The 27651-nt window shown below is 47.2% G+C and overlaps 1 protein-coding gene across 28 annotated transcripts in view; it reads right to left on the reverse strand.

Moving 5' to 3' along the window:
- CACNA1G (calcium voltage-gated channel subunit alpha1 G) overlaps positions 1-27651 on the reverse strand; it is a 93611-nt gene that overhangs the window by 26117 nt on the left and 39843 nt on the right. For 20 of the 28 annotated variants that reach the window (XM_044674017.1, XM_044674020.1, XM_044674023.1 and 17 more), the window contains exons 10-23: positions 23774-23925; positions 21488-21673; positions 19634-19748; positions 19151-19306; positions 13729-13797; positions 12024-12108; positions 11726-11913; positions 9620-10048; positions 8243-8343; positions 7610-7733; positions 4483-4551; positions 3592-3776; positions 2841-2967; positions 983-1108 (exon numbers count right to left, since the gene is read on the reverse strand). In XM_044674017.1, coding sequence (XP_044529952.1) covers positions 983-1108; positions 2841-2967; positions 3592-3776; positions 4483-4551; positions 7610-7733; positions 8243-8343; positions 9620-10048; positions 11726-11913; positions 12024-12108; positions 13729-13797; positions 19151-19306; positions 19634-19748; positions 21488-21673; positions 23774-23925 — 2112 coding nt within the window. The remainder of the gene's footprint in view (positions 1-982; positions 1109-2840; positions 2968-3591; positions 3777-4482; positions 4552-7609; positions 7734-8242; positions 8344-9619; positions 10049-11725; positions 11914-12023; positions 12109-13728; positions 13798-19150; positions 19307-19633; positions 19749-21487; positions 21674-23773; positions 23926-27651) is intronic. The other 8 variants (XM_044674024.1, XM_044674018.1, XM_044674002.1 and 5 more) reach the window with 1 other exon arrangement.

The following is a 27651-nucleotide window of genomic DNA, read 5'->3' on the forward strand; positions in this document are numbered from 1 at the left end:
CAGGGTGGACATGACTGAGGGTGTGGACTCGAAACTACCACACCAATGCAACTACCAACAATTTGGAAATTGGTCTTGTTCAAGGACACATGACAAAACTAGTGGAAACGCGCATCGGCCAAGGGTGGGGGGGGGTGCGGGGGGGGGTTGAAGGGGAAAGGTGGAGCATGAATCATGTAACCATGTTAAAAATGAATATTAATAAATGTTAAAAAAAAAAGTCAAAGGATTGACCAAAGCCTCTGATCCAGGATCCATGATATAGGAATAATACAGTTTATTAAAAAAATTCTTTTTTTTTAAACCCTTACCTTCTGTCTTGGAATCAATACTGTGTATTGGTTCCAAAGTGGAAGATCAGTAAGGGCTAGACAATGGGGGTCAAGTGACTTGCCCAGGGTCACACAGCTAGGAAGTGTCTGAGGCCAGATTTGAACCTAGGACCTCCTGTCTCTAGGCGTGGCTCTCAATCCACTGAGCCACCTAGCTGCCCCCTAAAAAATAAATTCTTACAAGCAGCAACTCCCTGACTACATAAATTCCATGTTCTGTCAGGTTGTGGAGACCTCCTAGACCTTGGGAGGCCTCTCTATTCTACAGATCAAGACTTGGAGGCTAAAGGGACCATCATTAAAATGCCTGGCTTCAACTAGGCAGGAGAATAAATATTAGAAGCCCACACAATTTTAGTACCAAAGAGGAGGGGAAGAGTCAAGTCAACTGGTATTTATTAAGCATTTATTATGTGGCAGGTACTGTGCTAAATGCTAGAAATATACAGAAAAGTTAAAAGCAAAGAAAAACCCCAATTTCTGCTCTCAAGGAGTTCAGTCTCATGGGGAAGACAACACGGAAGAAGCAAAATAGGGAAATTTGAAGTGGAGGGAGAGGGGAAAGCCAAGATCTTGGGACAATAACATTGTTTTCTGTTTTCTCCACCAAGTTCCCTCTTTCATGGTTTCATCTCTCGCATAGCACTTACCTGGCCCAGGTTGTCAAAGTTGTATTTGTGCCTGACCCACCGATAACTGGCCTCAGTACAGTCTGACTTATTGGTGATATTTCTTGTGTCCTCACCCTGGCAGATGAAAAACTTCCCTTTGAAGAGCTGTCCCCAAAGAATGACAAACACATATATGTACAAAGAGAAAGAGAAAAAAAGGTTGTGAGTGCCCAAAGCAGGGCAAGATTTCTCCCTCCACATCCCCACCTCATCTCAGCTCCACTGAAGGGACTTGAGGTGGGAGAAAGAGATTCATTTAGGGAAGCAAAGGAATCTTCCTCCTCCTGAGAGCTAGTACAGTGTCTCTGGACAGACTAGAGCCTCAATTCAAGAAAACATAGGGGTGTCACTTCCCTTCCCCCAATTCCTCCCACCAACTCCCCCCACCATCCCTCACAATCCTGATTGCCCACGTGGTCTGTGCCCTCCCTGGTGTGATTCGGAGTACTCGGGTGTGCACGGGGAGTGGTAGAGGTCTGATCAAGGCACAGGTGGGAGAAAAGAGTGACCTGAGGGGCAAAGGGATGATTAAGGAACGGGGTGGCCTGGAGGAGGGGTGATGGGAGAGGGGGAAGGCGGTAATTGATAAGGATCATGGTGAAGAAGGGAATCGTGAGAGGGAAATGAGAGGGGCTGAATGAGGGCTCTCAGACTGTCTGCGACAGATTTCCATCCCTGTAAAAAAAGTGAGGGTGAAAAAAATGTGGTCAGTCCTTTGCTAACTGGCAGGATATGGGAAGTAGGGGTGGGGAGAGGGAAGGCAGGAGATAGGTGAGCACTGTATGATGAGATCCCATGCCTGGCTCCTGTGAGACCAGGAGGCAGCCCTAGCTGTATGACCCTGGGGAAAGCTGTGAGGAGGGGGATGGTGATGCATGGAAGAGGCTCAGCCACCTGGGAGACTTCAGCTTCTATAAGAACAGTCCCAACCCTGATGCCACCCAGATGGCCGAAGCTAGGACAAACAGAGTCAAGGATTCTGAAGGCATGTAGGGGAGATAGAAAAAACAGGGGTGGGGTGGGGGTGGGGGTGGAATTGGGAAGTGAGGCTTAAGCATTTTTTGAGGCTAATTTGCTTCCTTGCAATGAGTAGGGAACCACCACGATAGCTTTTATTATTTTTCCTCCATGGCCCCTCCCCTGCTCCCCCATCCATGGCTCCCACCCACATCTGGTCCCGCTATTCCCTGTCGGGATCTCCCAATCCTGGGGCCAAAGCAAAGCAAAGTTCCCTTTCTGGGCTGGGGGCCAAGTTTCCCCAACACCCCCCCAGCCCCACCCTCTACTTCCTGTCCCGTCTGAGGCCTGCGCCTGCTGCTAACTGGGCCCAGCTGTCTAGGCTCCTGATCCCCAGGCTGGCCTCCTACCCTTCCTATCCTCCTAGGGAGGAGTATAATGTAAGGGAAGGGATACTGGTCCTGGATCTGATAAGTGAATTCACTGCCTGAGCTCCGGGAATGGTCAGAGAAGGGGACACCTCTGAAATGCTGATTCCCTTTAGGTCCCCAGAATATCCAAACACCTCTTGGCAAAGGCCTGTTTACAGTTACCAGCTCTCCTCCCTCCACCATGGGATTCCCAAAGGGAATAATGGAGGGAAGGAAGAGAAGAGAGGACCCCTGCTCTTTTCTGCTTTTTATTGTTATTGTTTAAGGGGGAGAGGACAGAAGAAGAGAATGGCAGTGGTAGAAGCCCCAGGACACTGACTATTGACTTAGCTTCCTGAAGATTTTCCCAACTCCCTCTGATGGGGTCATTTCCACCCTTTGTAATCAGCTGCCCCCCAATCCTTCTCACTCTCAGATTTGTACTCTACAGACTCCCAGGTCCTCCTAACCTGAACTCCCAAGATGCCAAAGATGATGAAGAAGGCACAGCAAATGACCACAATGTTTCCAATGGGTTTCAGGGATGACATCAGGGTCTCCACCACCAGTTTTAGCCCCTGGGCCCTGCTGATGACTCTGGGGGGGATGAGGAAGCAGTGTCAATGATAATGGGAAAGAAAATCTCTGGGGCAGCAAAGGGGGAACAGGCCAGATTCCATGTTAGGAACTCCATCCTCCTCTTCTCCTTTGACATTCCCTGGAAACTCAGTTGCCCTCAGTGCCACCAATCCCTGGTGCAGGTCACTCCAGCACAGAGTGGCCAACTTCAGGTTATACCCCACCTATTCCTGCTCTTCGGGATTCCATTTCTCCTTCTAGCACCCAAATCAGTTACCTGAAGAAGCATGGGAAGGGAAGGTAGAATCGTAAATAGGCTTGGGTTATTCTCTTAGGGGCAAAGTGTCATTGGACGAGGTATTGCTTTGGGAGGTAGTGACAGCCCCTGAGGGAAGTTAGGAACAGGACAGAAGTCATATCTGGGGTGGGAGTTGGGGGAAAGAGAATCAAAAGTCTTAAGGGAAGAGTGCTACCTTGTGGGCAGCATCCCCTGAGGGAAGGGTCAGTCCCTTAAGTAACAACCTTAGGAGGAAGTCACACTTCCTGAGGGAAGGATATTACTTTAGGGTAGATAGTTTCATCTCCTGAGGGAAAGAAGTGTTACCTTGAGGGGAGGGTAGTCATACTTCCTGAGGGTGTTACCTGAGTGGTCGGAGTGTTCGGAGGAGCCGAAGCACCCTAAGCATCCCCAGAATCTTGGTACCACTGTCTGAGACCATGGAAACCAGGATGTCAATGACAGAGATGAGCACAAGAAGCCCGTCCAGTACATTCCAGCTGCTCCGAAGGTAAGCCTTCTCCCCAAAGCACCAGCCTAGGGCTACTACCTGTGGATCCAGTTATCCAACCATGGTCACCCATCAGCTTTTTAATCCAGTCTACCCCTTTCCTGAATCTCTTCTACTGAACCTTTTGTCCTTTCCCAACTCTAATCAACATAATCTGCTCCATTCTTCAATTCTTTTTGATTCAAACTTTTCCCTTGCCCAGTTTTCTACTCAACCCAGTCTTCCTGTCTCCTCCATTTTCCCCTCTTTGACAGCCTGTTCCCTTCCTCAAAATCTCCTGTACTCAACCCAATCTGCCTCTGCCTCAGTTCTATACTATTCAACTAGTCTGCTTTTCTCAACTCTTCTCAATCCAATTTAGTTTGTCCCTTTTCCAATTCTCCTTTATCCAAACAGTCTTTTCCATAACCTCCTCCCAACCCCTTTTTCCTTCCCTCAATTATTTCAGCTCAGGCTGCCCTCTCTCTCAAATCTCCCAAATTCCAACTTTCCTCTGTCCAACACAACCTAACTTTCCTTCAACTCTCTCCCAATCCAGCCAGTCTACTACCTATCCCAAGTCTCTCCTCCATCCAACAGAACCTGCTTCCTTCCCCCTTCCTTTTGTCCTACACCTTTAGGCTCACACAGATACATAGTCACTTTCTGCCTCACCAGTCTTCACCCTGTCCTACTGTACCCTCTTTCCCTAAGTCCCCATTCCCATAATCCACTGACTCCCAAACCAATGCTATCTGCCCATCACCTTCACTGTCATCTCAGCCAGAAAGATTGCAGTGAAAATGTAGTTGGAAAGCGTCAGGAAGATTCGCTCCTGAGAAAGAAAAGTTGAGAGGTGATTTTTTGATGGAAGGGAATAAACATTTATATGGCACCTCTTATATATTAGGCACCTAGTAAATGCTTTACAAACATTATCTCATTTGATTCTCACGACAACCTCAAAAGGTCCCATTCTACAGCTGAGAAAATTGTGGCAGAGGTTAAGTGACTCACCATGAATCTCGAAGCTAGTAAATGTCTCAAACTGGATTTGGAGTCAGGTCTTCCTGACTCCAGGACCAGTGGTCTACCCATCGTACCAATTAACTACCTCATGAAGTCCCAGACCTATGAGAATAGTGTCCTTGATTGCTACCCACCCCCCTCCACAAACTCTATCCATGACAAATTTACATGGACATACAAAGTCCAGAGAAAAGAGGTGACATATTCAAAGTCACTCACATGGCTATAAAGGAAAAGTAGGCTCTGACCTCACTTTTGGCCCTACTTCCCTATCTCTCTCTCTCTCTCTCTCTCTCTCTCTCTCTCTCTCTCACAGACACACACACACACACACACACACACACACACACACACACACACACACACACACGGCTTTTCTTAACTCATCTTAATTTTAGTGCCTTCCTTCTTAATAATTTTCTATTTATCACATACCTAGTCTGTTCACACATATCGGTTCACTTGTCTTTTTAATAAGATTGTGAGCTCTTTGAGAGCAGGAACTGTCTTTTGCTTCCCTTTGTATCTTCAGCACTTGGCACAGCATCTGGCATACAGTAAGGTCTTAAATGTTTATCCACTGACTGACACCTTACTTCCTTATTTCCTGGATCTTGGCCCAAGCCTATTGAAAGTAAAGAGCTACAGTCCCAGTTGGGATTCTATTTACAGACATCCCCATTATATAATTTTGGGGAAGTGGGGGGCAGGCAGGGTACACAGGAAAGAAATACTTTCTCTTTGATATCTATAAGGATAAGGATCAACAATATTAAGGAGCTAGAAAAAATGGAGATGAGAAAAAAGAAACAGAGGAAGACATGAGCAGAGACCAGGTGTAGGAAGAAAGAGAGAGAAAAAAGGAGGAAGGGAAAGGAGAGAAAAGGAAAAGAAAAGAGGAAAGGAAGAAGGAAGAGTTGGAATGAAAAATAGAGATGGAGAGACCAGTATTGGCAATTCAATAGAAAGAAGACCAGGGATGAGAAAGGAGATGAATGACTCCAGAGTCCTGTCCTTTGGGATCCTGCCTCATTATGAATAATAATGGGCACAAAATGGCCTGAGCTTCAGCCCAAGGGGGTGGAGTAGGGAAAATTGAGTCTCTCTATTCTCCCCACAGCATGGTCCACTCAGCTCCTGGCTCCACCTTGAGTGCTTATCTCCTCTGTCCTATCACCTGGCCCCTTCCCAGTGGAAAAGAGAATGCTATATTGCAGAAGGAGGAGGTTGGGGTTGGGACATACTCCCAGTTTGCTCTTCTCCTCCCCAGTCCCAGAGCCCTGACAACTTCCCTGTCACTGCCATCCCCATTCCCAAGGCTCACCCTTAGCCCTCTGGTTGGCAGCTTCCACCCTAATGGGAAACAGAAGCTGGAATGGTATCCAAAATCTAAACAATGGTGGGAGGAGGGGGTGGCCACTCTGGCAACATCCAAATAAGACATATAAGATACTAAAAACAGAAACCAGACAACTATCTCCCACCCCTCCAGCCTCTCTCAATTCTAGCCCAGACAAAAGCTGAAGTTACCAGAAAGAAGGAATCACCTCCAAATTTGGGGCCCAGGGCTAGTGAATGGAGCATTTTCCAAGTCTCTGGAAGGTAGCTGAAGAAAAGTAGCAATTGTTCCCTGAAAATCTGTGGACACAGGCACTGAGCCCCGGATGTAGATAGGGAGGAGGCTTGCCCTCTCAAAGCCAGCCAAGGAACACCCCCAGGATGCCAGGCCATTGGGTAGAGGGAAACTCTTTGGAGCCCACGTTCCTCTATCCTGCCAGGGAAGTCCAAGCAGGGGAGGTTCCTCAACACCACCACCATTAGGCTTAAAGCTCTTGGGCATCCCTCTTGACTATCATCTTGACCTTAAATCGAGGACACTTTAAGCCTGAGGGCAGAGCTAAGAAAAACCAAGAAGACATGAAGGCTGAATAGCAACTACTCTCATCTCCTTTCTCTATCTCTGTCTTCTCTGTCTCTGTCTCTTTCACACACACACACACACACACACACACACATACACACACAAATACACTCTCTGGCAAAGTCATCCTCAGCTATATGTGAAGAAGTCATTTCCACCCAACACTCACTCATACTTCCCCACAACATGCACAAACTCATTGACCCAAAATTGCTTTTTCCACCAAGAAAGGGAAATAAGCATTCTCCCCAACAATGATAGGATTGTCATGAGGATCAAATGAGATAACATAAGTAAGCACTTTGAAAACCTCAAAACACTATATAAAATGCTAGCTATTATGATGGGGACAATGATGATTTATTCCCCACGTGACTAGGGAGACCATGTGGAAGAGGCTGAGGTAAAGGATTCCTTTAATGGAAACACCATTTGATGTGGGTACAATGACCAGACTTTCCAAATCCCAAACTGGGTACAAGAGGTCCAGCATCTTTTCTCTGCTGCCATAAGAGGGTGGACTTAAGAGTTAGTTGGGGGCTTTCAGGTCTTTGGGACGAGAGGTCTCGGTCAATTGCCACCATCAAGATGTGTCCAAGAAATATGTCTTCCAAGTGAGTAGCAATTAGACGAGTGTAACCTGAGTTAGAAAGCTTGCATTTTTCCAAGTGCTCTCAAATGTTCCTTTAAACCTACACTTCTCCACTTTCTATAACTCCCAGTCTCTTGTGACTTATGTGTATTTTTATTGTAACATTTGCTGACTCCATTAATTCAGTTACTACTTGCCAAAATATTAGAATTTCCAGGACATTTCGATGGTTTATGAGGGCAATGGGACAGAATACTTGAAATGGGGACAATCCTGAAAAATCCAGGACACAGGATTGCTTCAGGCATGTGGAATGGGGGCCGGGTGAGAGGGTGTGGACAGGGTACTCACAGCACTCTGGGGGTCAATTTTGGGACGCTCCATGGCAATGGTGATGCAGTTGAGAAAGATGATGACCAGGACAACATGGTCAAACATCTTGTGGGTGATGATTTTATGGCACATCAGTCGGAACCTGGCCCAGAATAGAGACATATAGAGGAGAAAGAGACAGGGACAGAGAGAGGGAAGGAGGGGGTGTGCCATGGGAAAGTGAGAGAGACAAGGAGAGAGAGTAATCACAGGACAGAGACAAGGAGAGACACATGGATGACACTCAAACTTTCCCAATCCAAGGCCCTCCTATGCCTGGGGTGGTCAGCCCCCAAAGGCCTAAGGGTATATCAAGCCTGGCAGAAAGAGGCTGCTGCACTCCTTTGGGGGGTCTATCAAGATAATAGGACGAGAGTGGTGAAGCCAGGGTTTCACTGGATTTAGAGTTGAAAGGGATCTTGGAAACTATCTAGTTCAACTCTTTCATTTGATAAATGAGGAAACAGAAGCCCAGGTAGGTGAAGTAATTTGTTCAATGTCACAAATTTAAGTGTCATGAGCAGAGATTTGAACCCCAATCCTCTAACTTCAGAGACAATTCTTTTCCCACTATACCACACTGCCTCCCTAGAGATCAGGGTCCTCTCTTACTTGGACTGAGGAGGGAAGATGTAGGCAGACCAGGTATCTCTCTCCCTGCAGCAAGTGGGGAGCCAAGATCGGATCCATGCTCTTATTCGTTCCCCTTTGCTCTGCAGAAAGAATAGAGACTGTGAAAATAAGAAGGGACCAAGGTCCAGACTTTTCTCCAATTTCCTCCAAGTTTCTACTCCCTCATCATCCCACACCCTCCTTGCTCTCATTTTGTTTCAATCTCTTTTGTTTCATATGTAAGGAAAATATGTTTTGTTTCATATGTAAGGAAAATGAAGTTCAAAGTCACATAGCTAGTTCTCAACCCCTCTCCTATCTTCTCAGAGCCCCTTTCTTCCCGTCCCCTCAGCCTCTCACTCCCCATCTCTTCAGCCCACCCATTACCTCAGCCCCTGTCTCCTCAGCTCCTTAACTCTCCTCCCCATTACCTCTCCCCCATCTCCTCAGCCCCTCTTTTTCATCTCCTCAATCCTTCTCCATTTCTTCAGTCCATTTTAACCCATCTCTTCTGCCTCTCCTCCATCTCTGCAGCACTCTTAACCCCATCTTAACCTCTCTCTTATTCCTCTCATGCTATCCATTTTTGCCCCAGTGATTCTCCTCTCTCCCCCTTAGTCCCTTATTTCTGCTGCTCTCCCAGATCCCCCTTCTGATGCCCTATGGGCTCCACTCCTGCTCTTCTTCAAAAACTATAATCTAATATAATCTGTAATCTAATTCCATCCCAATCACATCTGTTTATTTACAGATGCACCAGGGTAGAGGGAACATATCCCACCCCCTTCAAATCTGCTCATCCCAAAGTCCAATCATCCCTGAGACCTGCTCCCAGCCTCCATCCCACCCTTTTATCCTTCCCCAATATCTACGGTTTAATTGAACTAGAAGAGTCGAAGGAAGGAATGTTCAGGCAGGGTGATGAATAAGATCTTACCCTAGAATTAGGGAACTTAATATGGGTGAGGGGGGGAAGGGAGGAATCAGCACAGAAAGATGAATGATGAGTTCCTCCCAGGCACAGAGGGAGGGCTATGAAAGATTCATACACATATGCCCCTAAACCCATCCATATCCACCAACTACCTCAGAGCTAACACGTCCAGGCCCAAAATGAAGCCTGCACCCTTATTTTCTGGGTCAGAGCAGTTGGAGGAACTTCCAGGCCAATGGAACCAAAAGTTGCCCAGATCCTACCCAAGAGAGTATTACCATCTGGGATCCTAGGGGAGCTGAACTCCACTGAGGGATGACTGCTAATAGAATGTTCTCTTCGGACCACATGGTGGGGGGAAGGTAGACGAATGAGAGGCTGACCTCTAAGGAAAGCAGCCCCCTCCCTGCATTTTAGCTCCAGTGCTTAAGTATGGCCCTCACCATATTGCCCTCATCATCGGCATCCTCCCCTTCTAGCTGGGCCTCATCCAGCTGCAGGTTCCGGTCAGGATGACCTGAAGCCGTCTTGCCATTACAATCTTGGTGCTCTGAGGCTGAGCTCTGGCCACTGGCTGTGCGATATACCCCAGGGACTTGGAGTTTGTCCTGGAGGTCAAAAGAACCCTTGGCCTCTCTGTCCAGAGAACCTGCCCTCGGGTCACTCCCCACCCGGCTGGCCTGGTCCTCATCGGAGGTTTCATCCTCCTCCATGCTCTCCCGTCCTTCTCCAGACAGTAGGGACCGACGCTCCCCACTTGGACTCCGTCGCTTCAGGCTGGGCGCCCGGCCAAGACTGTTCCAGCTGGACCGCCGGCTGTTCCAGCTGCTTGCCGCACTCCAGGGGCTGTGGGGAGAGCTTCGGACACTGGGCTGGGGAGGGGGCCAAATGGGATGAGGTCAGCCAAGCAACTCTCCCCTCTTTATCACATTCTCAACCTCCTGCCATCCATGGTACCATCTCTCCCCACACAAATGGTTAGGGAATGGGAGAGAGGATGGAGATGGGAAGAAGGAAGCAAAGGAAGCTTCATCATCTGCTGAATTCTACCCATCCTTTGAAGCCCAACTCAAATGCCGTCTCCTCCATGAAGTCTTCCCTGATCTTTTCCCCCAGTCAAGAGTGACCTTCCTCTCAGACCTCCCAGAACATTTGTCTTGCACCTCTCAAATGCATTTACCATGTAATTTGCACGTATCATCAATCACTGGGTCAGATTTAGAACTGGAAAGAACTTAGAGTTTATCTAGTCTAGTCTCCTCATTTTACAGATGAAGAAACTGTGACCCCAATAGATCAGGGTCACATAGATAATAAATATTTGAGGCAAGACTTTAGCCTGGGTCTTTCTGATGCCAAGCCCACTGCCTAGTCCATTCAATCTGTGCCTAGGCCATTCTGCTCAAACTAGAAAATACATTATATCTTTGTTGTTGTTCTGGCATTTTTAGTTATGTCTGACTCTTCCTGACCCCATTTGGGGTTTTCTTGGCAAAGAATCTAAAGTGGTTTGCCATTTCCTTTTCTGGCTCATTTTACAGATGAGGAAACTAAGGTAAATGGGGTTAAGTGATTTACCCAGGGTTCCACAGCTAGGAAGTGTCTGAGGCCAGATTTGAACTCAGGTCTTCCTGACTCCAGGCCTGGCTCTCTATTCACTGAGTCACCCAGCTGCTCTTGTGTTGTATCTAGACTTGAAGTTTCACAAGGGCAAGGCCCATGTCTTCTTTGTATATCTATCTTAATGTTGAGCAAATAGTAAGTCCTTAATACCACACTTTCATTCATTCATGTATTCTTCCTATCTTTACCTATTATTCTACCTGCTGCCCCTTCATATCAACATCTACCACTCTCTTCCAATTTTCTCTGCCAAGGCCCCAGGCTTGCTTGAAATCTTTTCCTCCCTCCCTCCCTCCCTTCCTTCCTTCCTCCCTCTCTCTTTCTCTCTTCTCTCTCTTTCTTTCTTTCTTTCTTTCTTTCTTTCTTTCTTTCTTTCTTTCTTCTTTCCTTCCTTTCTTTCTTTCTCTTCCTTTCTATCTTAGAATCAATATTGTATATTGGTTTCAAAGCAGAAGAGTGATAAGGGATAGGCAATGGGAGTTAAGTGACTTGCCCAGGATCATACATTTCTTTTTTTAACCCTTACCTTCTGTCTTAGAATCAATATTAAGCATTGGTACCAAAGCAGAAGAGCTATAAGAACTATGCAGTGGGAGTTAAGTGATTTGCCCAGGGTCACACATTTCTTTGTTTCTTTTCAAAACCCTTACCTTCTGTCTTAGAAAGGTTTTGTTTTGGTTTCAAGGCAGAAGAATGGGAAGAGCTAGACAATGGGGGTTAAATGACTTACCCAGGATCACATAGCTAGGAAGGGTCTGAGGCCACATTTGAACCCTCAAACCTTTTCCATGCATTTCCTCCCTTTGATTGCCTACTACCAGCTTTGTACTCCCATCCCCTCCCTCCTCTGTCTCCATCTGCCTTCCAACATCAAGCCTCTAGCCCCTGCCCCCCCCCTCCACCCTGCAATGCACACACAACCCTACCGGTGACTTCATCTCATGGGCCCCATTGGGGTCATTGCCGCCACTGCCACTGGGACGTCGAGAAGCAGGACCCGAAGCCTCCCCCAACCCAACGCTCTTGGGCAAGGGCATGGGTGTGGCAGCGGTATGGATGATGAGAGGGGGGAGAAGGCTTCTTCTCAGCTCTGGGTGCTCTCCTAGGGACATCACTGGAATGGCGATGGGAGGAGGAAAATAAAGATTCCTGTTACCTCTCAAGCCACCCGGTGCTCCCTACCTCTCCCTCTTGCTCCCCAGCCCAGGAGCAGGGGCTACTCACAGGCTAAGTGCTTCTTCCTGTCCCCCTTCCCATCCAGGCTTGGTGAGAAGAAATCTGTCTCCGACTCAGACTTGGTGGCGTCTCCCTAGAGAGAGGGAGAGGAGGGGAGAATCAGAACTCTGGGGCTTTCCGACATGGCAGGGAGCACTCGGGATTACACACAGAAACACCACAGGAACCATTGATCACGACATAAGCATGCACTCACACCTGTTCACACCAGGAGGCCCTGTCTTCACAAAGTCAGGCTCCCCTGGGGACAGCCAGAGCCGGAATTGCACAGACATCTCTGACCTGGACCAGCCACGAGTCAGAGGAAAACAGTTCTAACTCCCACGGCCACAGGCGGAACTAGCTTGGTTGGGCGCTCAGTGACCTCAGGTGCAGGAGTTGTATTGTGCTCGAATGAGAGTGGGATTTGGGGATGCCCGAGCTTGGACTCTGAAGTGGCAGATGGAACCGTCTTATGGCCACCTGGGCTTTTTCAGCCCTCTCCTCCAGGGCTCCCTTTTCTCTGGGCCCAAACAAAGCCTGGGTGAGATCCTCAAGGGAGGCTTAACCCCTACATAGAAGGTAGTCCCTGCCCCAGTAATTTTTTTTTAAGTTGTTTCACTTCAGGCCTCTATATCCCTAAGATCCAGCTTGGCCCTGGCTTTATCTCTGCTTTTCTTGTCTCAGTCCTTCTTCTTCTCTCTGGGATGGCCTTTTTTCCCCCCTCTTAACAGGTCAGTAGGTTTCCCAGTAATTGCACGCTTGTCCTTAAGTTATTAAAAAAATTCTTGATTGCTACTTTTGATAAAGATATAAATATTGCTTAATTGGCATCTCAGGGGAACATTTTCATTAACTCAGTTTACATCCCTAACAAGGCCTTTAATTATCAAGTGGGAGCTCTGGGGTGCTGCTCCAGGAGGCAGAGCTTCCTGGGGATCCTAGTTTAATGCGCTCTCTCTCTCTCTCTCTCTCTCTCTCTCTCTCTCTCTCTCTCTCTCTCTCTCTCTCTCTCTATTTCATTCCCTGCACCTGAAGGCCCTAGGGACCTCGATGGCTGCAGGGAGGGGAGAAGCCCAAGGGGAGATAGAAGAGAAGCTTCTGTGTTCCCTATTTACTTTTCTCGATGCAAAAAAGGGTCAAATGAAAACTGAAGTTAAATACCTAAATACTCTTAGTACTGAAGTAGTATTAAAATGGGAGTACAGTTCTGGTAGAGGCTTCCCCGCCTCTTCCATTGGCTGAGGAACCCCATAAATCCAAAAGCCTGGGAGAAGAATAAAGGGAGAATGGGAGACAAGTGAGGGCCCACAGGGCTGGGAGCACTGTATCATCTAAGACCCCAATGGCTCAGTATTATCTCACACATGCACATATAAGTATAGATATTTATATACAGTCTATACTTGATTCTAAGTCACTTCCTTCACGATCTGGTGAAGATGGGCGAGGGCTTTTTCTCCATCAGGGAGCCAGAGCCAAGAATGATCCTAGCCAGGAGAGCCTCCTCTTTGAGCTCATCAAGAGGGAAGGGACTTAAAATCAAAGTCAGCTTCACGACATCCACAGAAACCACCAAGGTAACCACAACCACCAACGCAGGCAAGAGTGAAGGACCAGAGAGACACCAAAACGGGAGGGTTGGCAGTGGGAGGGAAGCACAAGGCTGGTATGGGTCAGACAGGGGGAGAGGTCATGCCGAATGGGTACCTACCCCTAAGGAGTCGACAGGCAGCTGAATACAGCTTAACTGTCCACCCGCATCTTCCCGTTTGCTGATCTCCTACAGGGAGAGGGGGGAGGTAGGGTGGGCACTGGTCATAGTTGCACAGGATTTCAAATATCCGAATGGAGAATGGATGGTAAGAAGGAGAAATCTGGGGCAGCTGGGTGGCTCAGTGGATTGAGAGCCAGGCCTAGAGATGGGAGGTTCTGGGTTCAAACTGCCCTCAGATTTGCTGTGTGACCCTGGATAAGTCACTTAACCCCCATTGCCTAGCCCTTACCACTCTTCTGCCTTAGAACCAATATTGATTCTAAGATGGAGAGTAAGGCTTTGGGGGGGGGGGGAGAAGGGGAAATCACTTCCAGCCCAGTGAAAACCAGAGATACTTGGAGGCATGATTTGGAGGGGATGGGTGGAGAAGGGTTGCAAAATGGGTGTTATATCAGCTTCTTGGGTTAAGAGGAACTTGAAGGAGTGAGTGGCAAAGCCCTGAAGGTGAGAGGCAGGTACTGAAGCATAAACTAATGAGGCAAGGGCAAAAATGATAGGAAGATAGTGGTCAGAGTAGAATTACAGGATGTTAAAAGTTGAAGGGACTTGTAAAGAGATCATCTGAGAATGTGGGGGCAGCTGGTAACATTGGCTAGAGTGCCAGGCTTGGAGTCGGGAGCACCTGGGTTCAAATATGGCCTCAGCCTCTTCCCAACTGTGTGGTCCTTAGGCAAGTCACTTAACTCTAATTGCCTAGCTCTTGCTGCTCTTCTGTCTTAGAATGGATACTAAGATAGAAGTGAAGGGTTAAAAAAGAGAGAGAGAGAGAGAGAAAGAGAGAGAGAGAGAGAGAGAGAGAGAGAGAGAGAGAGAGAGAGAGAGAGAGAGAGAGAGAGAAAGAGATCATCTCATTGACTAAAATCCCATCCTTTGGACCTCTGTGTCCTCAAGCATAAAATGAGGAGGCTGGACTCCATGACTTCCAAGGTTCTATTCAGCTCTAAATCTGTGCTCTAGTCCAGTTCCTTCATTTTACAGATGAGAAAACAGGGGCTCCAAGAAATGAAATGACTTGCCCAAAGTCACACAGATAACGACAGAGCCAAGACTAGGACCCAGGTTGCCTGGCTCCCCTCAAAGGCGAGGGAGTTGGGAAAGCAGGGTCAGGAAAGGTTGTGTGCATTTGTGGCAGAAGCCACACTAAGGGGCAGAAAGAAAGACAAAAAGAAAAGAACTCTTGCCTCATACCCTTGAACTAAGTTGTTTCAAACTAGGGTCTCTAAAAGTGACCCCTTGGAGATGGAATGTGACAACATGACATAGTAATAACATCCCTTCATAGCAAATAATGGTTTCATAACAGGCCTGGAGCCTGAGAATGTAATGAACCTATGGAGAGGAGTAATACATATCCTGGGCCGTAGGGCACCTCTTACTGACCAGGAAACTACCATAGGAGACACATTTGTTCCCTATGCCCTGGAGGTAAGAGACAACTAGGGTAACTCCTTTCTAATTTAATGTACCAAAATGGTGTTTGGGAAGCAGATTTTCACATCTCTGCTGCTAGTGTTTGCGTTTTTTTTTTAATGGAAATCGGGGATCTAAAAACCATTTTCTTCTGAAGAAGAATCAAAAGTGAGGTGGATGACAGCCCAGCCTCACTGGTGACACTTAGGCTTTACTGTTTACACAAAGAAGATGCCAAATAAAGGCAGTGAGGTAACACAGTGGATAGAGAGCCAGGCATGGAGTCAGGAGGATCTGGGTTCATATCCATCCTCAGATATTTCCCAGCAGTGTGGCCCTGGGTAAGTCACTTAACCCCCAATTGCATAGCCATGCCACTCTTTGGTCTTAGAACTGATAATAAAACAGAAAGTAAGAGTTTAAAAAAAAAGATGCCAAACAGACTAGGGAGGAAAGGGGTTAAAGATGTGTAGGTGCTCCTAACTTTAAGAGAGGCTTCTAGCCCCAAACCTCAGAGTTATAAAACAGATGTGCTCAGAACTAAGCAACAGGATCTTAGATCTAGAGCTTAAGGAGACCTCAGATGCCATCTGATTCAGGAATTCTGAACCTGGGGTTATTTGGATAACCATATTTCAATATAATTGGTTTCCTTTATAATTTATTTTATGCATTTAAAAATGTAATTGTGGGAAGGGTTCTATAGGCTTTCTCTGACTAAAAAAGGAACCATTAACAAAAAAAAAATTAAGAACCTCTAATCTATATCAACCCCTTCATTTTGTAAGCAACAGAAGGATTTAAACTCAGGTTTTTCATACCATTAAGAACTCTTTCCACTAAACCAACCAGCTTTCACCTTTGGGGAAGAGATATTCTGCTGACCAGGAATAAGGCAAGTTACAGATATTATAGTGAGAAAGAGGGATTTGTTCTGAATTCTTCTTATCACCTGAACGTGTAACCTAGAAATTAATTTACTCCATAAGAAGAGTAAATAGGGTGGGATCTAAGACACCTTTGGCTGGTAGGGAATACACCATTAAGAGTCTTGGGGCAGGGGGCAGCTAGGTGGCTCTGTTCAAGTCCGGCCTCAGATCCGTCCTAGCTCTATGACTGGGGACAAGTCATTGAACCCTCATTGCCTAGCCCTTTCCACTCTTCTGCCTTGGAACCAACCAATAGTATTGATTCCAAAATGGAAGGTAAGGGTTAAAAAAAGAGCCTCCGTGCAAAATCTCTCTATCAAGGGGAAGTCACTGGACATTATTTGGCATTATAGCTCTTCAGCTGACTTGGGAAAAACCAAGACTTCTCAAATTCTTCAATCTAGAAGAACACTTGTCCAGGACACCCTCTCTTTTTTTCTCCTCCAGAGAGGACTCTCCTAAGTAGCGTTTATTCCAAGGGCAGAGCCAGTAGTATTTCCCCACCCCCTATCCCAAAGTAGCCCTCCTGCCCTGGCTTAGCTAACTTCCATCCTTTTGATGTCTACACCCCCTCCCAACATCCCCCACCCCACCCAGAGCTGGGGTAGGGCAAAGACTGTAGGCTCCCACCCCGACTCCAAGCACCATCACACAAGGCTCTAGAAGAGCCCACCATCCACCCACGAAGACCAGGGTCATCCCACCCTAGGGTATGAGGAGCCCCAGCCGGCTCTGTCTGTCCTCTAGCAGACTCTGCTGCTGCTTAGCAACCAAGAGCCCAGCACAGCTGCACTCAAATTAACAAGGTGTTTGCTGAAAGGGACAATGGGGGCGGGGGAGCGGGGAGAGGCCTCTTCGGTTGGGGTGCAAGTGGGGGAGAGGCACCTAGTAAGCGGGGTAACCCTAGTAACCCACACCAACCAGAGAAGGCTACATCTGGGTTGTAAAACTTGGAAAGAAGGCTATTCAGAAGGCAGCGCTGGAGGGAAAGAGGGAGACAGGAAGGAGGGCAGGCAGATTTCTATTTTCTCCTCATTAGATGGAGGGGTTCTCAGGGGAAACCCTAAGCCCCTCGAGCTGTCTAGAACTCCCGTTCAAAAGCAGGGAAGGGGCTGCCCTGGCCCCAGATTGAGTATTTCTAGCCATCCCCTACAGCCCGAGTAACGGAGAGTTTAAAGGGGTAGGAGGAGGAAGGGCGGCATGGAATACAATCCAAATCCATTTTTAAAAAGGTGTATTGAGCCTACCAAGTGCAAAGTTCTTGCACTAGGAGAGAGGACGTTAACCCTTTCCTGTCCGGGGAGCCAAACGGTAAATCCCCCTCAATCTCCCTTCCCCCAAGGAGTTATTGCCCCTACGGGGAAGGAGCGCCGTTACGAGGCTGCTAACTACCTAAAGAGGCTTTGGCTCAAGGCCAGTCTCCTCCTCCGGCCGCTCTCCCAGCTCCTCCCCACCCCCAGGAGCCGTTCTTTTGGGCCACAGAGATGGAGAAGATAAATGGATAGCTACAGACTGAATACCCAAGGTGGGGAGGGAGGCCAGCGCGCGCCGCCTCCTCGCAGGCCCCGGCCGTGATCAGGCCCAGCTTATCCATCCCCTTCTCTGTCCCCATTCCCTGCCTGCTGGGAACCGGCCTCCCCAAGACTCTGGGAACCCAGGAGAAAAATAGATTCTCGCTCCCCCCTCCCCACCCATCTCTCCCATCCCCTCCCACCCCGCCGGGTATTTATAGCCGAGGCCGCTGCGGGAGTTTCCATCCCGGTCACCGGGAAAGAATTGGCCCGACAGCTCCTCGACGCCCAGCCAGGAGGTTTTTCCAGGCGCCCAGCGGGACCCCGGGGAAGGAGCTTCAGGGAGAAGGGGAAGGGGGCGGGGGAGACCGAGGCAGGAGAAGAGAAAGGATGACGGGGGTGTGGCCTAGCGGAAGGGGCCGTCGGGAAGGCCTTGGGCCAGACCGCCGGGGCTCAGTAAAGGCTGAATCGGTATTAATCGATATTAATCGATGACGGGACCTGTGAGGACGGAGGCGCAGGCATGATCTCCATTTTAAAGATCGCTAAATGGACTTATTTTTCAGTGTGTCTGCATCACCTCAACCCTGAGGCTAATGGTCTGCGAGGCTCCAAAGGAGAGGAGGGAGAAGGGCGAAATGGAGCAGATGAGCCCCACTTCTTGGCCGGGGATGGTTGGGTCCTCTAGATCCGGGCTTTGTGTCATCCACCCCCCCCAAGAGCTCCCCAAAGAAAACGGGGGGGGGGAGGGAGGAGATGTTGACATGCAACCTAAATTTTTGGCATTCTGGAGAAGGGTTTTGAGAAGCAGCAGTGGCTCTGGATGGACATGAATGCTGTGGGCCCTAAAACATCATCTATTCCCAGCTCAACCTTTATTTTTCCTTCCTGGGAAGTGACTAACCGGTTTGATAGGGAGGTGTCCAATTCCACTCCATCCTCTAACACCTAAATGCCACACACAACCACCCCCCCACATTTCTCCAGAATGACTCAGGATAAAAATGCTTCCAGGAATCCTTCAGTCTTCCCCTACACACACACACACCCTTCCTCAAAACCTTTTTCTACTCTCCCCTAACCCATTTTGCTCAAAAGGTCTGTGTCTTTTATTGGGGGGCTGGTGGAGAGGGGATAGAGAGGGGCTACCTTGGTCCAGAAGGGGATGGTATACCTGGGGATGGCTAAAAGTGGGCAAATTTGGGGCAAAGTCTTAGAGAGGGATAGCTTAGCTCTAGCAGTGTGGTGAGAGGGGGTGTTTAGAGAAAGAGAGGTGACTTCTGTCTGGAAGGGATAAGAGAAGGAGGAATAAGAATCCTGGTGGGTTCCATCCCTCCCGAAGGGAGCACTAGAGAAGAGAGCTATTTTGGTCTGGAAGCTGAGCTCGGTAGAACAGGGCTGCTTCGTGCTACCGCTATAATGGGATCCCTTCATTCTAAGGGATGGGACTTTTAGCACAGGATCACTTTGTTCTCAAGGGGGCAGGGTGGTAGTGTCCAGGTAGGTTACCTCTGTCTGGAAGCCCTCCACTAGGATGGCCACGAGTAGATTGAAGAGGACATAGTTGCCGAAAGTCATCAGGGCAATGAAGTAAAGAGCTGCCCACGAGGACGTAGATGCCATGCCGTTATAGAGGACCTTGTTCCAGTCCTCTTGAGTCAGTATCTGCAGTGGGGATCAGAGGTTAAGGAATACAAGTGACAATAATTAGCCTTTATAGAGCGCTTTGAGGTTTGCAAAGCTTTTTATAGAGGTGGTCTCATTTGATCCTCACAACGACCCTGGGAAGGAGGTGCTATTATTAGTCCCATTTTACAGGACAGGAAACTGTGGCTGAAAAAGGTTACTTTACTTGCCCTGGATTACACAGCTAGTAAACATCTGGGCTTCCAGCCTCCAAATCAGCAGCCATTCAAAGTCTCTCCTCTCCATCTGACCTTGTCATCATCATAGGATCAGGACCCACCCTTAAGATCCCATTGGCCCACATACCTGAAAGACAGTGACAATGGCCCAAAGCAAGGAGTCAAAGTTCTTCCGATCAGGCAGGGTGTCCCCATCTCGCTCAGATGCAAACTTGCAGCCAAAGAGATGCATGCCCAGGATGCTAAACATAAAAAAGGGTGGAGAGGGAAAAGCACTGAGTTTCTTGCTTTTTTCCTCTCCCCGCTTTTCCTGACCTTGGGGAATCCTATTCTGTTCCTTCTATCAGTTCAGGTGCTCTCTGGTTACCTTCTTAAAATCATTTTTCCCAGCCACAGAGAGCAGATTTCTCCGACATTCTACTCTCCAGGTTCCCTGGGGGGATACAATAGGGAAACTCTGCTTGGCTCTGGATTGCTGCTCAGATAGCCCACTTGGGGGTTCGTCCTAAAGGGAGGGGAAGGGAACACAAAGCTGGAGTCGTACATGTACCTGATCTTTTTGGAGTTCCCCCACAAAGGCTCTGGGCACAGAACCAAGGAACAGAGGTGTCTGTGGGTAGGCAAGCCCTCATCCTAGCACTCTCTAAACTCTGAGAGATTTGACCTAAAAGCAAATGATCCAGAGTGCTATTGTTTGACCCTAAGCTTAAAGAAGCGAATGATGGGGAGAGGGAAAAAAAAGCCAAGTAAGCAAGGAGGTTGTAGAGAGGCAAAGAGTCTGTGACCTGGCAGCCTGGTGGAGAAGAGCGGGTGCCTGGAACCCCCTCTGTGCCTCCTCCCCCTTCCCCCCATGCAGCTTGCCAGCGGGAGCCCATATGTTGAACTCTCCCGCCCTCAGATGCGCTGAGTCAAGTCAGGCATCCCTGCTCCCCAGCGACAGAATCCCAGGGCCAGGGACCATGCCAGATGTCGGCTGTGGCTGGCTTCCCTTCCATCCAGTTGTCCTTCAGGGAACATGTAAAGCAAAGGAATAACTCGGCCAGCTCCCACAGGGAAAAGCCAATGCAAGGCCTCCCCACCGTTCCCTTTTGATACCTAGTCCTGTCCCTGAGAATCTAGGATGCCTGACGTCCCCATTCTTCAACCCTCAGAGCTTAGAGCTGAGATTGTTAACCTGGGGTATGTGAGCTTTTGAAAATATACAGAGATAACGATTTCAATATAATTAGCTTCCTTTGTGATCCGAGTTATTTTATACATTTAAAGGCTTCACTGGATTGCCAAAGGGGTCCATGGTGCAAAAAAAAGAGGTGAAGAATTTTTCTGGTTTAGAGAGAACTGGAAAATACTGAAGCCTGTTCTGCCCTTTTGCTCAAGGTCCAGGCCCTTTCCTGAGATGCTTCCAGAAAGGTCAGTTACATTGTAAAAAGCACAGACTTACGAATTCTGATTGGCACAATGACCAGCCACCATGATTCCAGAGAATAAATGACAAAGCATGCTACCCAACTACTGAGAGAGACGATAGGCTCAGCATGCAGAATGAGATACATTTTTAGAAGCGGCCTATGTGGGAATTTGTTTTGCTTAACTGTGCATATTTGTTACAAGTGTTTTGTTTTTATTTTTTTCTCTCTCAGAGCATGGAGGAGGGTTGCTATGTAGAGAAAATAAATGCTTGTTAATTGAAAAAAAAATTTTTTTAAGGTCAATTACATGGGCAGCTAGATGGTTCAGTGGATAGAGCCAGGCCTGAAGATGGGAGGCTCTGTGTTCAAATTTGATCTCAGGCATTTCCTAGCTGTATGACCCTGGGTGAATCATTTGCTCTAGTTACCTAGTCCTTACCAGTTTTCTGCCTTAGAAATGATCGATTCTGAGACAGAAGGTTTAATAAAAGAATACAAAAAAAGGTCAATTACACTATCTTGGCTTAGAGCCTTGTACGGAAGGGTCAGGTCCTACCTCATCCCCTACTCACCTGAAAATAAAGATGAAGAGCATCAGTAGCATGCAGAAAGTAGCCACGTTGTCCATGGTCTTCATGAGGACCACCAACTGTCGCTGCAGGGCAGGCAGGAAGCGAACCAGCTTCAGCACCCTCATTAGCCGGAAGGTCCGAAGTACAGATAGACCTCCGCCTTGCTGGCCCACAATCTCCCACACACTGTGTGAGACACAGAGAAGTTGGAGCAGGATAAGGAGGATAAGAGGGGAAGAAGGGACAGCGTCAGGCCCTGCTTAATGAACCTAAAGGAAATTTCCCTGTAAATGTGTCTGGATTTGAACCTTGGAGATGTACAATCACCCCAATTCTACCCCCTCCCACATATCTTTAATCTGTCTTCCATCTCCTCTTGTATCCTGCATCTCCTGGGATAAGGATCAAAGTATTTCCTTCCTTCTTAGTAAGAGGGATTCTCTCTGAGCCACAAAGGGGAGAGAGGATTAATATCCACAGAAATCAAGGCACCGAGATTCTCTCCACACTCACCTACCTCTGTGGCCTTCAAACTGTGCTTCAGGAATGGTGGTACTCTAACGGCCCTATATCTGTGATCATTCCCACCCCTCTCCCAGTCCAAGGCCCCCTTACTACAGCTAACAGTACTCTTGCCCCTCCTAACCCCCTACCCTCCTCCACATTGAGCCTATGGAACAGCATCAGGGTTATGAAATATTTGCTTTGTTCTCCTCTAATGAAATCTAAAGCCAACCAGAAAAAGTAATAAAGCTGTCTCTCCTGGCCCCAAGCCTGGGCTGGGAGAGAGCAGTGATTTGGAAACCTTTAACTGAGTTCCTGGGAGCACCCACAAGGGTTTCAAAGCAATTTACAAAACGGGCCGCTCCAGCTCTCTGACACTGGTCTCCAAAGCCAGCTACCCCTATATCCACTTCCCCCAAACCAAATGAGCAGGATAGGCAGAAGGGAAGATGGCAGAAAGTGATGTGAGGGAGAGAGGGAGCTGAGATGTATTCTAGGACATACATGCCTGGAATGCTATCCCTTCCTAGTTTCCCTGGCTTCCTTCAAGTCTCAGCTAAAGTCCCACCTTCTGCAAGTAGTCTTTCCCAATTCTCCTTAATCTTAGTGCCTTCCCTCTGAGATTACTCCTAATTTATTCTATTTTATTTGCACATTGTTTTGGAGTTTTGGTTTAAAACTCTTAACTTCTACCTTAGAATCTATACTAAGTATTAGCTATAAGGCAGAGGAACAATAAAAGGGTAACTGGCAGTTGGGGTTAAGTGATTTGCCCAGGATCACCCAGCTAGAAAGTATCTGAGGTCAAATTTGAACCCAGGACTTCTCACCTCCAGTCCTCTCTCTATCTACTATGCTATTTAATTGCCCCTGTACATAATTTCTCACATATTATCCAGGCTTAGAGTTGGGAAGACTTGAGTTCAAATGTGACCTCACACACATACTAGCTATGTAACTCTAGGCAAGTCACTTAATTCTGTTAGCCTTAGTTTCCTCATCATAAAATGGGCTGGAGAAGAAAATGGCAAACCAGTCCAGTATCTTTGCTAGGAAAACCGCAAATGGGATTGTATGTGACTTAAAAAACAATTGAACACACTTCCCTCATTTAAATATGAATTCTTTGAAAACCGGGACTATTGTTTTATTGTCATTGTTGTTGCTTGTTTTGCTTTTCCTTGTATTTCTAGCACTCTTTGCAGTGCCTGGTACATAGTAGGTGCTTAATAAACAACAGCTGATTGACTGGTATAAAGGACTGTAGGGGGTAAAGGGGAGAGAAATCGAGAAGCACAGGACTTTCAAGAAAGAGCTAAAGGAGAGCTAGGCAGAGGGAAAAAACAAGAAGCGATTCTATTACGGATGGTTGTAAAGTGGCAGATCTCTGAGATTCCTTCCAGAAAATGACAAGACTTATGGGAGATAGCCCTAGAGAGAATAAAATAATCCCAGCTGGAAGGGATCTTATTGATCATCCAGTCCCAACCATGTCATTGTACAAAAGGAAACAAAGTGACTAACCCAATGCTACGAAGCAAAGCAAAGTGGATTTCCCCAGTTTCCCAACTTCCAGTGCTGTGGGAAGTGTGATCTGTCCATTAAACTATTCTGCCTCCCACTTGGCCAACTTTTAATGCTAAAGGGAAGGAGTTACAGCTCAATGGACAGCCTTCTTCCCAGGTAAGTTCAGGTCCCCAGTTTCCCAAGCCAATCCTTTCTTCCCCCGAGTCCTCTAGCTTCTGCTCAAGAGGACAGTTGGGAGAAGGCTAAAGGACTCACCTAATGACCACAATGACTCCATCGAAAATGTTGTAGGGGTTCTTTATGTAACCGAAAGGGCCATACACGAGCAGTTTCAGCAGCATCTCCAAGGCAAAGAGGCTGGTGAAGACAATGTTGCTGATCTCCAGGGCATTGGTGAGTTCCTCCGGCTGAAGGCAGAGGCAGGGGAAAAGGAAAAGATGGATCAGAGGATCAGAGACTGTTGCAATATAGAATTAAAACAGCCATCTAGCTTTGTAGATGAGGAAACCGAGGCTCAGTGAAATAGAGTAACTTGTCAGTAGTGAGGCCCACCCAGGGATATTGATTTCTCCAAAAATGATATAGAGATAAGGAAGCAGTTTCTGCCAGGATCTCTCCGAGGAGCTGAGTCTCCTCATCACATCTCCTCTGAGTCTAAACTCAAGGCTTATTGGGATACCTCCTGGAAGAGTAGAAAGAAGGTAGAAAAGCAAGGCTTCTGAGTCAGGATGATCAGCCTCTGACATAAACCGGCTGTATGATTGTAGGGGCAGAGAAGTGGCAGAGCAGATAGAGGCTTAGAATCAGGAAGACTCATCTTCATGAGTTCAAATCTGGCTTCAGATACTTCCTACATGACCCTGGGCAAATCACTTAACAAATGCCTAGACAACATTTAATATTATACATTACAGAGCTGGAAGTTCCCAGTTACAATGAAATCAGGGGTCTGGTGTTCCAATCCCCTCCACCATCCCAATAAAGAAGTCATTAGGAAAACTTCATTGAAAAACATCATAGTTCAGGGGTAGTTCAGTGAATCAGTGGATGGAGCTCCAGGCCTGAAGACAGGAGGTCCTAGATTGAAATCTGGCCTCAGACAATTCCTAGCTGTGTGAGTCTGGGCAAGTCACTTAACCCCAAATTACCTAGCTCTTACTGCTCTTCTGTCTTGGAACTAATGCTTAATATCCATTTTAAGACAGGAAGGAAGGGTTTAAAAAAGAAAAAAACTTCACAGTTCCTGGATGCTGCCATATTTGCCATCTTTGGCTATGAAAATCAGCAGGAGCTTTTCTGAGGTGTTGGGCTATGGTGAAGGTTGGAGAGCTCCCTGACAGCATGTTCAGTCCCCTCTCTCTATAATATTAGGGGAAGAAGAGAAAGGCCACTGATAATGATAATAAAAATACTTGCTAGCTTTTATATAGTGATTTAAGCTTTGCAAAGAACTTTATGTAAGGTAGCTAGGTGGTACAATGAATAGAGTACCAAAGCCGGAAGACACACCTTCCTGAGTTCAGATCTGGTCTCAGATACTTCCTAGCTGTGTGACCCTGGGCAAGTCACTTAACTGTTTTGCTTCAGTTTCCTCATCTGTAAAATGAGCTGGAGAAGAAAATGGTAAACCAGCCCAGTATCTATGCCAGGAAAACCCCAAATGGGGTCACAAAGAGTAGGACAGAACTGAACAACTTATATAAGTTATCTCATTTGACAACACCCTCAGGGGAAGGGGCAAAATCAAGATGGTACTGCCATTCCTAGAGTCCTGAGATTGTTGGGGGGAAATACAGCATTTTCCACAAAGGTTCTCTGAGCATATACCAAGGGAACCAACTCGATTACGGGCCAATTTAGATCCCCATCTTCTTTTTCCATGCCTTCCTTTCCATGCACTTGCTTCTGATCCACCAAGGGCCAGACCCAGTTTTGGACCTCTCTCCATGTGGGTTCTTGTGTTAGGATGTCTAGGGCCAATCCTGATGCACCAATCTTGTTCCCCCAGAGTTTTGGCTTTCCCAAGTGCTGCAGCATTAGTTCCATGGGCCCAGGCCAGAGCTAATTTGATGCTATTTAGAAGTCAAAGGATGATCTCTGAGGACTTGCACTCAGCATCCTGCTGACTGGAGCATCCACGCTTGCTCAGACACCCAGGCAGGCTCACACGTGGTCTACAATTACTATGTGGATTTGGCAGAGTTTTCTTGGCCAACTGCAGACCACATTCGCCTCCTTCCAAACGCTCACACATAGAGAGTCACACATACATTTTCTCCCAGCAAAAAGAGGAAGGGGATGGTATTAGAAAGCACCGCCCAGGTAAAGAGTTTGAGACTCAAAGTCTACATGCCTATTTCCTGTTCTTTGCTCCTCAAACATACCTCCTACTTGAGGTGAACCTGAGTATGGCATTTCGGTGCCTCAGTTTCCACATCTATAAAAAAGAGGAGCCCTGTCCCTCATATTCATGGGGAAGGAGGATTTTCCTCACAGCAGAAGACTTATGGTCAATCCCATCTATCTGCCCAACTAATTAATCAGTCATTCTGTCTACATGGCCACTCCCCCTAACAGTAAACAACCAATAAACTTTCTAACTCATTCACTAGTCACCTCACAGTAATAATAGCTGACACCTATAGGATGTTTTAAGGTTTGCAGAGTTCTTTAAGAGATCCAGTTCACTTTATATATATTATTTTTATTGACAACGACCTTTTGAATGAGCTACTAAAGATATTATTATCCCCATTTTACAGATGAGGAACTGATGTGTAGAGAGATTAAGCAACTCATCCAGAAAACAGGAGAAGCAGGGTTCAAATTCAATTCCAAGTCATCATAGAACCACTAAAAAGTCACTTATCTAAGTGTCTCTCCTTTCTGATCAGTGACCCGTGTAAATGATCACTTTATCTAGCCGGAATTCCCACTGAGCCAACTGCCTCTGTAAATGAGCAGCCACCATCTGAATCAGCCATTCCATCTCAACCTCATAGAAGGCTGGATTGAGAGTCAAGGGTTTGAATCCTGCCTCGGATCCTAATTATGCAATTGTGTATGGTCAAGAGAATTAACTTCTCGTCTGTAAAATGGGGATACTCTTATGCACACAGCTCCATGTACTATAGTTGTCGATGTCATGGGTTTGTTGGAAGAATCAAAGGAGATAATGTACATAAAGTTCTTTATAAACCTTAAAGGTGCTATGTAAATGGCAGTTTTTGTTTATTTAATCAGGTGCCCATCTAAGCGCTCTCCTGGAGATCAAGCCACCTGTCTACCCAGATGTCCTATCTGACCGTCTCCAAAACAGAGAGAATTCACGTCCAACTCTGGGCATGACAGGATATAGCACAATGACTACCACCTGCGTATCCAGCCTGTGGGGAGTCAGAAGGGGGTAGATCTATCCTAGAGTCCTTCATTCAAGGCCTTTTCCAACTTTTGTTCTGAAAGGGCCTTCTCCCCCCATCCTGATTATAGTCCTGGGGGTAAGGGCAGCTGGGAGCGGTATTTGGGGAACTTTGTTTATATTTCTTCCTTAATCATCAAGAAAGTGAACCATCCCCTGCACTCAGGACAGTATACAATCTCAGTTCTTTGGTGGGGAAGAGCAGGATGAGGAGAAGCCCTTGGCCGAAGTCAGCCTCGGGTGGGAGCAGAACATCAGCAGCCTGGAAGAGAATAAACTCTTCTAGAGCTTAGAGATGGGTGAGTCAAAGGGGCAGTTGTAGCAGCCATATCTTAGCGGCTGTCTATGCTCTACTTAGTAGAGGGTGGGAGCAGCATTAACCTGACCTAGTTAATCAGTAAATTGGCCTCCTAGTTAGAGGAAGGTCAGGATGAGAGTGAGAATTTTGATGGCTTGTCAGAGCCCTGGGACTGGAAGCTTTAGGGCAGCAAATATGAGGAAAGAAGGTATTATCGTATCAGAAGGAGGATACTATTTTCTCCCCTTGCCCAGCTGTTCAGGCAAATTTCCAGCAAGGTGGTCTCCTGACCTGCTCCATTTTTGTCTCTTTTCAACCCTCTTCCTGTGATGCTAGTGCATGAATGCCCCCCTCCCAGCCTTCTCCCTTGAGCAGCTTCTCACCAATTTTTCGGTTCCCTTCCTGGGAAAGAATAGC

Source organism: Gracilinanus agilis, chromosome 4 (genome assembly GCF_016433145.1).
Source record: "Gracilinanus agilis isolate LMUSP501 chromosome 4, AgileGrace, whole genome shotgun sequence".
NCBI lineage: Eukaryota > Metazoa > Chordata > Mammalia > Didelphimorphia > Didelphidae > Gracilinanus > Gracilinanus agilis.